General features: G+C 41.9%; 1 protein-coding gene across 1 annotated transcript in view; it reads left to right on the top strand.

Moving 5' to 3' along the window:
- The window catches only part of ppp2r5b (protein phosphatase 2, regulatory subunit B', beta), a 49,165-nt gene that overhangs the window by 16,105 nt on the left and 19,186 nt on the right, over positions 1–13,874 (top strand). The window contains exons 2-4 of the mRNA XM_005751861.2: positions 9,354–9,550; positions 13,048–13,149; positions 13,641–13,733. Coding sequence (XP_005751918.1) covers positions 9,354–9,550; positions 13,048–13,149; positions 13,641–13,733 — 392 coding nt within the window. The remainder of the gene's footprint in view (positions 1–9,353; positions 9,551–13,047; positions 13,150–13,640; positions 13,734–13,874) is intronic.

Raw genomic sequence — 13,874 nt, 5'->3', positions numbered from 1 at the left:
AAAAAAAAATCATGCTCGGCCTAAATCAAGGACAAGAAATGTGAGATTTTTTTCATTTATCACATTTCCTTGTTTGTGAAAAGCAGCAGCAACAGCAGCGCAGAAAGCTGCTAATCAAATGTTGAGGATGTCTCCAGCTGGGATAACCTTCTCCCATATTTGTTTACTAACCGTCTCCAATTTGTGTTTACATCTCTCACAGCAAATATTCTGTTTCGGAAGGAGAATTTCAACATCTTTGAAAGTCGCTCTGCTGTCAACGCCAGTGTGGACTTTAAGAAAGGAGACGAGTGGCGATGCTTGGCAGCTCAAATAGCTTGTTTCTTATTGATCCTTATGAGAAATCCATTTCCTGATGGCGACTAATCTGATCGTAGGTAATGACCAAAGCAACAAAAAATAAATAAATCACAGACAACAGATGTGAACGCGCAGCCTGAACGCCCAGTCGGTCTCTGTTCATTATGCTTTGTGGTGGAAAAGTGTATTATTAGTAACATTGGATTATTTAAAGATGGGCTTAGCGCGCTACTTAATCTTTTGCCATGACAGAGGTTTCTTTCACAGCCTTTGTCACACAGAGAATGGCTGAGTACGGCATAAAGACTCGCTGCGTGTTTTGATATCCGCCGCTATTAAAATATAATGCCGATTTGGAGCGCAGGTCTTCAGATGTGGCTGTCGGCGTCATTGTTATTCAGTAACAAGCTTCACTTCAACCTCGTTTTTTTGTTTTACTTTAGCATGCACGATGAGAAATTACTGATACATAAGTATGATTTTGTCTTGTTTTTTGGCACTCAGAAGGTCCTAGCGATGATTTGACCTAAAAATAGGAAAAAAAGAGATAATGGTCACTTTCTTAAAAGCCATAGTAAATTTTATTTTGACCTTTCAAACATCCTGCACAACTTTTAAGAATTCAGACCACGATGATGACAAAATCGGCTTGCCTAAAGATCATGTCAGTCTTTGTAGGGTACAATCATGTTTGATTGTACCCTACAAAGTCCGTTTGGTTTCCTGGATACAAAACATCTCACTTTATCTTAAATTAGACCTTTAATATTCATGTCAAGCTCACTATTTTTGTTCTCAGACTCAACTAGAGTAGCTTTGCATGATTCACAGTTCAGAATAATCCACTTTTACCTGACCAGATGACCATATTAGGAATATCCTCTCTCAGTGATGCCATGTGGACCCAGGACTAGTAAAAAATGTCTAAAACTGAGAGTTTAGAGCACCTTGGAGCCTGAGCTTTTGCCTCAAGAAGATAGCTTGAATTCATTACAATACAGAACAATAACAATATAGAATACATATGACAGAAAATAAGCACTACATTAATTAAACTGCCCCCAAAAACTTACTCTTACCACTTACACTTGTGACAATCAGTCACAGTCTTGATTAGCTCAAGTGCAGTCTGGAAGTTTGAATAGCGATTTCATATATTCATTTATTTAATGCCATGATTTGTACAATTTCCCTGAAAAGCAGATCATAAACTAAATAAGATAATTTGCACAAATCTGATTAACTTTTTAAAGCTTTCATATCATTCTGATAATTACAAAAATTAAGAAACCCAATGGTACCCCAAACTTAATGTGGCCTTCAGGTTAGCTCAAGAACAGTGAATAGGGAGCTTGGTGGAATGGGTTTCCATGGACAAGCAAATGCAATCCAAAATGTCGGATGCAGTGGTGTAAAGCACGTCACCACTGGACTCAGCAGAGAAGTGTTCCCTGAAGTGGTGAATCACGCTTCTCTGTGTGACAATCGAGTCTGGGTTTGGCGGTTGCCAGGAGAAACAGTACTTGTCTAACTGCTTTGCGCCAAGTTTGGAGGAGGAGGGATTATGGTGTTGGGTTCGACCCCTTTGTTCCAGTGAAAGGAACTGTTAATGCTTCAGCATACCAAGACATTTTGGACAGTTTCCTGCTCCCAACTTTGTGACTGCGCACCAGTACACAGTCCTGACCTCGGCCTGATAGAAAAACCTTTGGGATGAATTAGAGCGGAGGCTGTAAGAAGCTGAGGTAGTTCGGACACCTGATGGAGAAACTGGAGAACAGACGTCTGGAATACCCTTCCACCACATTTATGCCACCAAATTTCATGAAAAGCGGTTCTGATATCTGAGCTGGAGGAATATAATAAGAGCAAAAAAACCCCAAAACACCACATATTCTTTAACCATTTCTGTTTGCCAGTATAGGCTCGATTGCCTCTAACAGTCTGTACATACAACACTATTTACATCTTATATGCTAATACCCAGCTGGTCTCATTACCAATTCTCAGTACCGTCACCAAATGACAACTTCCAAGTATTTCCTGCTCTAATTTAAAGCACCAGGATCACTGGTCCTGAGCTTCCCTGGGAGGTAAATTGTTGTTTACACTTCAGTCTTATTGAAAACGCGTAAAACGGGGGACGTCTAATCGCACATCGCAACCCTCGCTTCTCATTAATCTTCCTAATCATGCTGTTTATATGAGCAAGATGCATGTTGCACATGTTTCCCTGACAGTTTGCCACGATGTGCACAGATCGTGTGTTTCAGGAGGATTAGGTTATTTAGAGATGGACTTAAAGCGCGTCACCTAAACCCCTTAAGGTGATATTTATACCGCCCGGACTTTTACACACTGCATGGTGTCTCAGCTCTGATAGCTGCTGTAGCTTTCTTCTACTATTTATAACTGTGCCATTCTCTGCTTTATCTCCCTCTACCTCTTTCTGCCCCCCCCCTCTTCCCTTCCCTTCCCATCCTATCTTCCTCTCTGCGTCACTTTATCTGTGCATTGAGCATGTGCGCTTAATGACAGGGCTGCAGAGGCGGCTTGCATGGTAGCTAAAACAGAAGCTGTCCTCCTCTCTTGCCGTCTCTCTGTGTCACACACTCAGCCCCAAACAGAATGACTCTTATTTAAAGAGCCGAGCTGTACTTGCTTATTTAAAAAAAAACATCAGAGAGATGGGGAGGGAAGGGAAATGAATGAGTGAAGAAAGGGACCAGAGGAGAAAAATGAAGGGAGGAACCTATCGATGGATAGATGAGCGAGACAGAAGCAGAAGGATGAGGAGGAAGGGGATGATGTCATCTTTTAACCCTGTACCGCTCCCCTCTCCTCTCTCCTGTTTCCTCCCCAGATTCTTCTTCCTTCTTTTCCGTGTCGCTCTCCAGCAGGACTATATTTAGTCGCATGCAGCTGGGGGTATGTGAGTGTTTGTGTTTTGATGGTGTTGCGGCGCTGCTCAGTCTTACATTTTAATGCTCCCGTTACCAAATCAGCCCTACCCTCCTCTCACATTTTTACTCTACGTCACATTCTGTCTGTTCCTTCTCCGTGGTCCATCGTCTTTTCTTAATCGGCCACCGAGCGTTTCTCCTCTCCTGGAAAGCAGATGCTGGAGATTTCTCTTATGGTCAACAAACCCTTTTTAAAAGAAAATGGCTCAGCTTCGCTAAAACATCATCCGTGCCTGTGGGCTTCATGACCAGATCTGTTCAGGTCATGCGTTCGTTCATGGTAAACATCTGATACACAATCACCATCCTGCTGCTGATGCACAACACATATTTACAACTGTTAACATGTGATTCCACAATGATGATAAAATTAGAGCCCAACAAATGCAGTGTTGACTCCGGATCGAGCACCTTTGAGGAGATTCCTTTTTTTTCTGTTTAATTAAACTTCAATTCCAAATCACAACAAGAGTTGCCTTTATATATATAAAGAAGCCAAAGGGGATAGACAATCCCCTTTGAGCATGAGCTTGGTGGCAGTGGGAAGGATAAACTCCCTTTTAACAGGAAGAAACCTCCGGCAGCACCGGGCTCAGGGTGGGGCAGCCATCTGCCACAACCAGTTGGGGGTGTGAGGGGAGGAAGACAAAAACAAACTGTGGAAGCCTAAGATTAATAATAACTAATGAAACTATATTTTTATGACACGTTGCCTTCCCACATTGAACAGAGAGCTTTGTAATGATGCTGAATTGTATCAGGAATTTAGCTTTTAACTCTACATGACAAGATGCATGACAACAGCACTTGACACAAGCCTATTTAGGTGGTTTTTTAGCAACAAGAAAAAATCATAACATCAGCTCCACTGCGTTAACCTGAATGTTTTAGACATGAAATGAAACTGTATCATATGAATTTATAAATCGGTATTTTTTAATATAAAAACAGTATTTTGACCTGCAGAAAGAACAGTTTAGCTTTAATAAATAATACACACAGGTTTGAGTGGACGACAGTAACTTTTCTTTGATTTCCCAATGGAAAAACCTCACAAAGATGCTGCTCTGATTTGGATAAAAATGCATTTGAGGAGAAAAAGCGATCCCCTCGGCACGTAAAGATCTCTGTATTTTGTAATTGTGTCTTTCTTTTGTATAAATGGTCGTATTTTGGTATAGTGGCCCAGATGTTTGAGGCAGCTATTTAAGACTTTCAGTTTATGTGCAAATGAACTTCTGTGTATCAGTAAAATGTAAAAGGATCCTAATTTTCATTCTCACATTATATGTGAGCTTTTATCCCATAAACTGCGCACTGCTTCTTTATTAATTTAATTTTCTTCCCTAAACCGAACATAAACTCTTGATCACTGTAGTTCAGCTATTGTTAAAACTTTCTAACTTAATTGCTTTTTTCATACCTTCAACTCCTTTTGCACCTTCAGAATTTTTTAAAATTTATATGAAAGTATTTTTATCGTGCATCAATAGTAGTGAAGATAAGGGCGACGCATTAAAAGGAAAACCTTGACCCTCTGAAAGTGATCGCAATTGGCTGGTGTGTTTTGGTCCCACTTTTCTCCTTAAGAGGAATGATTACTGCAAATGAATACACAGTTATTCTTTTCAGCTTTGTTAAAAAACATGTTGACACAGAAAGAAAGACAGCAGAGACACTTAGGACAGGATTGAACCCGAGCTGCTGTTTTTGGCTATGTGCGTCTAGCCTCCGAGCTAAACAACCACCGGTACACAGCTACACAGAGTGAACATCTTCGTCCTATGGTGTAACATTTCTATCTTAGTGGAAATGTTTTTTTTTCAGGGTGACAGTCCCTGTCTTTAGGGTAGATGTGAACAATATACATGCTCGGCATCAACATCTTCAACACACTTTTAATCTTTTTAAAATTACCAAGCTACGGTGCGTCGAATCTGTCCTGACAGCATATTGCGGCCTGAACTCTAAAACTTTAATTCATGGATTAAATAATAAAAATCAATAAGATGTTATACAGTATTATATTAAGTTGTCATTTGGAAGCAGCTTACTTTCTAAAGTTAATGTGGGTTTGCTTGCAGTGGCCTGATTACATTAGCGTTTACATTTGCATTTATGACCCTGGGGACATGTTTTTGTGCACCTGACAAATGCAACACAAATATTCACTCTCCTTTTGCCTCTGTTTTGGCCTCCAACCTTTCCCGAGACAAACGTTTGGGTCTTTATTTGCAAAGTGGCCTACTTTGTTCACTCTTTGGTCATGGGCAGGCAGTGTTCAGCAGGATTTAGATCCGTTTCCCCTCAAAATACCAGCCTATCGCTGGAAATGAGGTTAAACCAAAGCAAAAAGCTTAAAGCTGAGAACGTTACATATAAAGGAAAACTAAAGAAGTTCAAAAGACCAAACTGATCAATTATTCTTCTCATGTCTGAAAAAAATTGTTCTCTTTGCAGCCGTACGAAGACCAGCAGCAAAAAAAAGTATTAGAAAAGCAGTTTTTGAGTACTGATAGCTTACCGGCTCTAATACATGAGTGTAGCTGGGAATATTTTTAAGGGAAAGGGTGTTTGTATTTTACGTGCTTTTATATTCGTGTGCTGCTGTTGTAACGCTGGTGTGTGTGTCTGTGTGTGCCACGTCGATGATGGATGTCCTGAGCTAATACAGACGCACTAAATCGAAAAATAAAATGTAACCGCTTGCTTTTAATGGCAGCGGTGTTACAGTCAGAGCACGGCCAATTTGGATTGTCAGAAAACATGAAAATAGCTCAGTCACAAGTGACTCAGTGTGATTAAGATCCTTAGTTGATATTCTAATGGCTTCACTGACATGATATTAAAGCTGCTTTGAATAAGCGAGTCTGCAGTGACCTGCAAAAAACTGAAACGCGCTCATTATCGCCTCAGTTTGATTCGTCTGCCGTCTCATTGTGTATTCAATTTGTATCCTTGTAAATTCTTTTTCTAAATCTAACCACTGTCAACCTGTAAGCGGCATGTCGGGGTGACATCAGCCGCTCCGTCTGGGGCTGTCATCTCCCTACACTTCCCCTCTCTTCTCGGCTCTTTGGTTTGCTCTCTCCCACACTTGCTCTCACACGACCCACCGAGTCCCTTTATTCCCTTCATCCTTCCTCTCTTTTTCTCACCTCCCGTCTTCGTTGCCCGTCTGCACGAGCGCACAAACGCAGTTTTTCATTTCCTTTTCTTTTCACCTTGCCATGTTCGTTTTTTTCCCTTCCTCCTCTCAGTCCCGCACGGTACATCTTCATACAATTACTCTCCATTAAAAACGGATTAGATTTCACCTTCACAGTCGGCCTACAGAGGAAGAGCAGAAAGGGAGGAGAGGTTGGGAGAGGACGGAGAAAAAACAGGGGTGTGGATCTTTGAGGACTCAGAAGAGAAGATTGGAAAGATGGGAAGGACAGGGGGTGGTAGATTAGGAAGGAGCGAGGAAAAGTGGAGCGGTGGGACACGTCTTTACGTCAGCGACATGAAAATGTTTGTACTTTTAGACTCGCATTTGTTCTCCGAGTTGTCAGAAGAAGTAGTTCACCCATGGACTTTTCACACTCGCTTTTTTCCCCGTCGCAAATAGTCAGAAGATTGTGCGAACTTGGCTTTCACATGTTTGTCCAGTCACAGAGAAATGGCTCCAATTCAAGAACAAATTGACCACTCAGTGCAGCTCAATGGATGCCAGCCCCAACCGCAACCATTAGTGTTTATGGAAGGCAAGAAGGTTGTAGAAACATCAGAATGAAGAGCTTGATGGAATGATTACTCATGGAGCAGAAACAAGACGTGACCTTGATCCTAACCCCAAAGTGCTAATTCGGATAACCTGGGTCACTGATCTCGTGACTGAGATATTACCGTATGGAAAACACAGAAGGGCACAAACGATGAAATAAAACGGACTCGACAGAGCATGTTCTCACACCTCAAGCGAAGGGCAGTCCTCGTCTATCCTTGTGAAGCTCTGTGCCAAAGGCAGCAGATGGCTGTGGTGTGCCCACAATAGGTGAGGGGCCTGGGGCTTGGAAGAGCTCTAGTCAGCACTCCCGTATCCCTCCTGTGCTTCCCACCTGGGGGTTAAGAAGGGTTAAAATTAATCCACTCCCGCTGTGTGTGTGAGTGTGCGAACCTTCGAACACAGTTAGTCTAGACTGTTTCCCAGCCACTGGTAAGCTGTATTTTTTCCTCTGACAGAGGGAGATTAATGGGACATAGCAGACTGAAAGGATATGGAGTAACCAGTATACACCAGTTCAGTTAAATGCAATTAAATGCCATATGTTTTTAAGTATGGTAATTTTACACCAGTTTACAGATGCATTAATTACTTTTCTCTTAGCATGCCGAAAATCATCCGATTCTGGTCTCTGGTCAGCTGACCAGTGTATCTGTACTTAGTTATTTTTAAAGTTTTAGGTCTGTGAAGGTTCTGTCATCCAGGTCATCGTAGTCTGAGGAGCTCTGGACTTCTTTAAGTTGCTTGAAGACGTTTCACCTCTCATCCGAGAAGCTTCTTCAGTTCTAAGGTCAAATGGCGGAGAGTCCCAGATTTAAGCCCTATGAGAGTGCCCCCCCCAAAAGAACCAAGGTGTGAGAACGGGGGTGGGTCACAATCAGCCAAGGTTTTGGGTGAACTCATTGTGAAACCTAGCCCCACCCTATCATGTGATTTCCTGTGGCCAGAAGGGCCGGGATGATCTGGGACTCTCCACCATTTGACCTTTGAGCTGAAGAAGCTTCTCAGATGAGAGGTGAACTTAAAGAAGTCCAGATGCTTTTTCTTCCAAGCTCCTTAGACTTTAAAATTTTAGCTGCTGGTTTAGTTGGATTTTTTAAAAATGTTGCTGCCCCTCCCTGAGGCGGGTTCTGGTGGAGGTTCTTCCTGTTGAATGGGAGTTTTTCCTTCCCACTGTTGCCAAATGCTTGCTCACAGACAGTCATCTGATTGTTGGGCTTTTCTCAGTTTCACTGTAAGGCTTCTACCTTACAATATAAATTGCTTTGAAAGAAATATTGTTGTGACAAAACTAAATTGACTGTAATCAAATGTAGTCAAAAAAGTGGATGCAAACTCTGGAGTAAAAAGTTTTCATATCTACGTCTTTAATTGAGGATGAAGTCATACACGTGCAGGAGGTCAGCACATTCAACAAAGAACACGGAGAAAAAACTACAAATATTGCAGTCGGGGGTTACATCATAAAACAAGAAATGACAGGAACTGAATACACCCAAAGTCTAAAACCATTACATGAACATCCTATGACACCTTCGCATTTTTACATTGTTGCTGTTAGCATGTTAGCACAGAGGAGTTGTTTTAGTATTTTGCTCTAGTTTTTTTAACATAATTTTTCTCCGTATGGATTTGTTTATTATCTTTCAGTGCAAGCCTCTCGTACATCTCACTCAGATGTGGATTTTTTGCTGCTATTTTTAGCTATTGAGTCATCAATCATCTGGTTACTCATAAAAAGAAACCAAGCATTCCCATTGGGCAGCTGTCAAACCCTGCAGCTCTCTATTTTCTGTGTGGATTTAATGTTTTTATTTCTTTTGCATAAAGCTTTACAGGCTGCATTGAGTTTCTCACCTCTGCACCCCACCTCCCCACCTCCCCAGGCCTGTGGAATCAATTTCAAACTCATTGTATGAGTTAGGGCTTCAGTAATCCAAATGCATCAGGCGCTTTCTCTTTTTCTGTGAAAAGTGGAGTTTTTGGAGGCATGAGATTTCAACGTGACGACCAGCAGCAGGTAGTTTCATCGTGACAAACTGGTCTAAGGAATGAATCTGACAGGTAATAGGAGTGAGATACAACACAGCCCTCTGGAGGAAGGTGTGTGTGTGGACAGTCGTGTATGTATGCGTGGGTGTGTACAGATGTGTTTGTAGAGTAATATTCTCTATCCCAATAGCTTTTAGAGAGGATCCGCGCCAAACAATACGTAAACCCCAGCTTCCTGCGTTACGCTCTACACACAGGGAAGCATTTTTTCGTTTAACCTCCGTGTCTGACGTTTTGCTTTCTCTCTTTCTTCCTACCTCTCAATTGTCCAGACGCCCCGGTGGCAGAGCTGCACGACCTGTTCTGTAAGAAGCTGCAGCAGTGCTGCGTGCTGTTTGATTTCCTGGACTGCGTGGCTGACCTGAAAGGGAAGGAGATCAAACGTGCGGCGCTCAACGAGCTGGTGGAGAGCGTGGCCACGAGCAGAGGAGTCCTCATAGAGCCTCTCTACCCGGAGGCTATAAAGATGGTACAGTAGGAGGGGAGGTTAGGGGTTAAAATGATGCACCAGTGCAAACAATTCCAGCCCAAAGATAAAGATCATAGATCATAGATAACTGAAAGGATGCACAAATGTTCCTCTAATTTTTATTCGTTTGGAAACATGGTTACTCTTTTTCTTTGATCTTATAAAAATCCGTTAAAACATGGGTCATCATTTCATACATAGTACTTAACTTAAAGCACTCCGAGTACAGTTAAATATTGAACAGCATTAATGTGGCACGCCCCTTTTGCTTACTGGTTAATTGTGCAGTGACGCAGACAGAAATCAGCACTGTGTATATGCAGCTCTGCACAATGAAGAGATTTAGGAACACAAAGACACCAGGGAATTTATTTATTTCCCATTTCCAGCATAACAACAGATGTGTACAGATATCAGCATAAAATATATATAACATCATTTACATACAGCAGTGAACGATTTATCTCTTGAAACATCATTAGTGGAGACAAGTGGTTGGATAGCAGCGTAACTAGTAAAACTGTTATTCTGCTGGTTATTTAATCCCCTTGTTTATTCTAGCTTTTGTTTATGTGTGAAAATACTTAACAGTAAATGTGGGCTTGGAGGATACATTATCTAATGTAAAGGTTCTTTCTTTTGCCAAAAAAAGATGCTGGTAGCTTTCTTAGACTTGCAACACACTGGCAGAAATCCTGGTTCCAGTGGTCAATGTTCATGTTAAGCATGAGGATAGCATGTATACAAATCCCTATGAGCTTGAAGCTCAGGTTTTAGATGCTCTGGCGCTGTGGCTATGCCCACAAAAAGTAAAAGCTCCAAACATCCGTGAAAATCTTGTGCTTCTGAGGGGCAGTCAATCAGAAGAAAGCTGGGAGAAAGGACCTAAAACAGCCTGTTTCAGACGAAGTATGAACTGAGGGGCTGGACTGAGGCACGGGTGAAGATAAAGAAAAAAATGTGATTAATACAAAGTTACAGTAGTACAGTTTAAGAATAGAGAGGTGGAAAATTAGTGCGCTTTAAAAAGCACTAAAACAGTAATGGAAGGGTTAAAAAAGAGACCTCAGGTACAAGGCAATATTCTCCAATATTCACTATCCAAAAACCAAACCAGGAATATTTTGGGAATGGACAGTGACAAACAGTGGTGGGTGGACGAATGAATCGATAGCCTGATACTTGAAGGGAGAAGAGATCTAGAAGGCCGGAAAGACACTTTCACCTGTGAGTCAGTCCCTGTCAAACACCTGGATGCCCATCCCAAGCTGTGGGGAAAATAAAGAGAAGCTAGTCAGTGTGGTATCCAATGGAGGATCTCCGGTGGAGTTACCATGGGAGATAAACAAAGGTGATGAGCGAGGGATAGATAGATAGATAAATAAAAAGGGAGGATGGGAGAGAAAAGTAGAATGCTTACAAAGGTGCTAAAGAGCAATCGGCTGCACAGATGGTGAGAGAGTGTGAGAGATGGAAAAGAAAGGAAGAAAGAGTGGAGTGAAAGTGTGGACTCCGGAGATCCCAGAGGATAAAGAGAGGAGGAGAAAGGAGGGTCTGAAACAGGAAAAGAAAGCCAGCAGTAGATAGAGGTGCTATACCCAGAGGATGCGAAAATGCTGATAGGACAGAGGATGGGTGGAAGGAAAGTGAATGAACTTAAAAAAAGCTTAGAAATCAAACTCTTAAAGCCAAGTGCAGCATTATGGAATGAAAGCAGCGTAGGAGAAACATGCCAAGAAAAAAAAGCGAGGCTAGGTTTGCTACGCTTTGCAAACCTAAGAATCTTAAGTCGAGCTAGACTCTCTTTGATGCTGTGTTATTACCCAGTTATTACCCAGGTTAAAGTCATGCTAACGTCCTCACAGTGATGTCAACACATATGCATCATGGAAATAATGCGATTGCCAAGAAAGAAAGTCGGTTCATTTATGCACTCGTGACTTTTTTGTTTCTCTTTTCCTATAAATAACTGCGTCATTGTGCTGTGGCATGGAGCAGATCAGCACTGATGAGGTGTTACTGCTGCTTTGATAGTGACCTTTAGCTCATCTGCATTTTTGGTTCTCTTGACAATACCCCATAGGTTCTCTGTGGGGTTAAGGAGTGGGCTCGCCAATCAAGCTCAGTAATAACAGACGCGGTAAACCATTAGTAGTAGTTAAGTACTGTGGTCAGCAGAAGGAAGCATGAAGTGCTCTGGAACCTCCTGGCAGATGCTGTGTTGACTTTGGACTTGTAAAAAACAAAAACGCCACCATCACCAATATCAGCAGATGACATGACAGCCCAAATCATCACAGACTGTGGAAACTTCACACTGGACTTCTAACACCTTGGATTCTGAGCCTCTCCACTCTTCCTCCAAACTCTAGGATGCTGATTTCCAACTAAAATACAGTGTGTAATGCAGCAGTCCAGTTCTTTTTCTCTTTAGTCCACACAAGACGCTTCTGATGATGTCTCTGGTTCTGCTTTCCTGAAGACATCTATGCGCACTCTTCATGTGTCAGCCCACCCCTCATGAATCTCTCAAGTTCTTCTGTCGAGTTTTCTTGACAATCCTCTCAAAGCTGAGGTCACCGTTGTTGCTTGCAGACCTTTTTCTATGACACTGTCTGTCTGAGCAACAGTCCTGTTACCGATCATCATCTATGGTTTTCCCTCTGTTGATGATCAACATCTGGACAGCTGTCGAACGAGCAGTGCACCGAATGATTGCGGCTGTGTGTGCTCACCCAAATAAAAAGTGTTTATGCTGTTTAAGTAGTAATTTGATCAAGCTTAAAATGAAACGTGCAAATTTAAGATACTTTGATGTTCTGGACCTCTTTGATAGTCAAAGGTTTGGAGATGCACAGTAGGAAAAGTTGCAGCAGATAAACAATCTTAAAGATAGTGAGATGGAAAAATGAACAGGTTAGATGATTTCGGCCTATCCAAGATTCACACAGCGCTTTAAAATGAGCAGGTAACGACAGGGTGAGTTAAACCTTCAGATGTTCAAGTGTGACCAGCGGTAGTGGAAGTTGCTTGGAAACTGATAACATAAACCACAGAAAGACGTTTTTCCCTCATCCCAAAACGTCTTCACGCTTGCTAAGTAGATGTCAGTCGACATAAAAGATTATCACAGACACCCACCAAACACAACAGCTTTACTCCTGGAAACGTTCCATCGGAAGGAGAATTGTTTCATTGTTGCAGCGACTTTTTCGAGAGTTAAAGTGACACAAACGTCCTCAAACTGCAGGTGATTATTGAAGGTAACAAGGCTGCCACGTCCATTATGCGATAGAGTATTAAAAACGATTCATCGCCTGCTTTCATCTCTGAATTATTGCCCATTAAATCCACAATTGGCGAGAATGCATTATTTATTCTTCACTAATCTCTTTTTCTTCTTCCTCCTCCCTTTGCATTTTCATCTTTTCTACTTCCTGTCTCTCTACTTCACACTACCTCCTTCTCCTTGCCTGCGTTTATGATTTTTTTTCCAGATCTCGGTAAATATCTTCAGGACTCTCCCACCCAGCGAGAATCCAGAGTTTGACCCTGAGGAAGATGAGCCGACACTGGAAGCCTCCTGGCCGCACCTGCAGGTACACGCCATACATCCGTGTGACATGCAGTCACGTGTTGCTGGAGATTTACAAGACTTCATCTAAGTTAACATGAAGGTGTAATGGGAAAAAAAGCACAGTTCAGGCAAAATATGCCTTTAGCACTGTTAATTCTCTCACAGTGGGGTTAAATTGCTTTTAATGCTGTGTTGAGTGTTTACCTCATTTAGATCATTTAAATGTTGGCTCAAGTTTTATGCCAACACATTATGAGTTTAGCCAGCATCAATAACAAATGCAAATCCTGCAAAAAAAACCCACAAATCCTGCATAGACTCGATGTTTACCCAGATGACATTTAGACATGATGTACAGTCACTTTACAGCATCTTCAGGAAGAGATGAGTCAAAATGCGTGTGTGTCTTTGAAAGAATAGTTTGACATTTTGGATGCCACACTATCCACTGAAGATGAAAAACACAGACACGCCAAATGTTGTGTAATGTTGTGGTGTTTGTTCCTCTTTCAGCTGGTGTATGAGTTCTTTCTGCGTTTCCTGGAGAGCCCGGACTTCCAGCCCTCCATGGCCAAACGCTACGTGGACCAGAAGTTTGTCTTGCAGGTAATCCTTTCCTCTTCATCTTCTGGAAAGATGCAAAACCAAAGCTTTGAAGGTGTAAAGAAATGAAGCCCTTCTCTTAAACATGCAGCTGTACTTCTCAAATTTCATCAACTATGACCTCTCAGTGCATGTATTAAAAAT

Source organism: Pundamilia nyererei, unplaced genomic scaffold (assembly GCF_000239375.1).
Source record: "Pundamilia nyererei isolate P.nyererei 1_Seehausen unplaced genomic scaffold, PunNye1.0 scaffold00331, whole genome shotgun sequence".
Classification (NCBI taxonomy): Eukaryota; Metazoa; Chordata; class Actinopteri; order Cichliformes; family Cichlidae; genus Pundamilia; species Pundamilia nyererei.
Note: the sequence above shows the minus strand (reverse complement) of the source record. Positions and strands in the feature narration are given on the sequence as shown.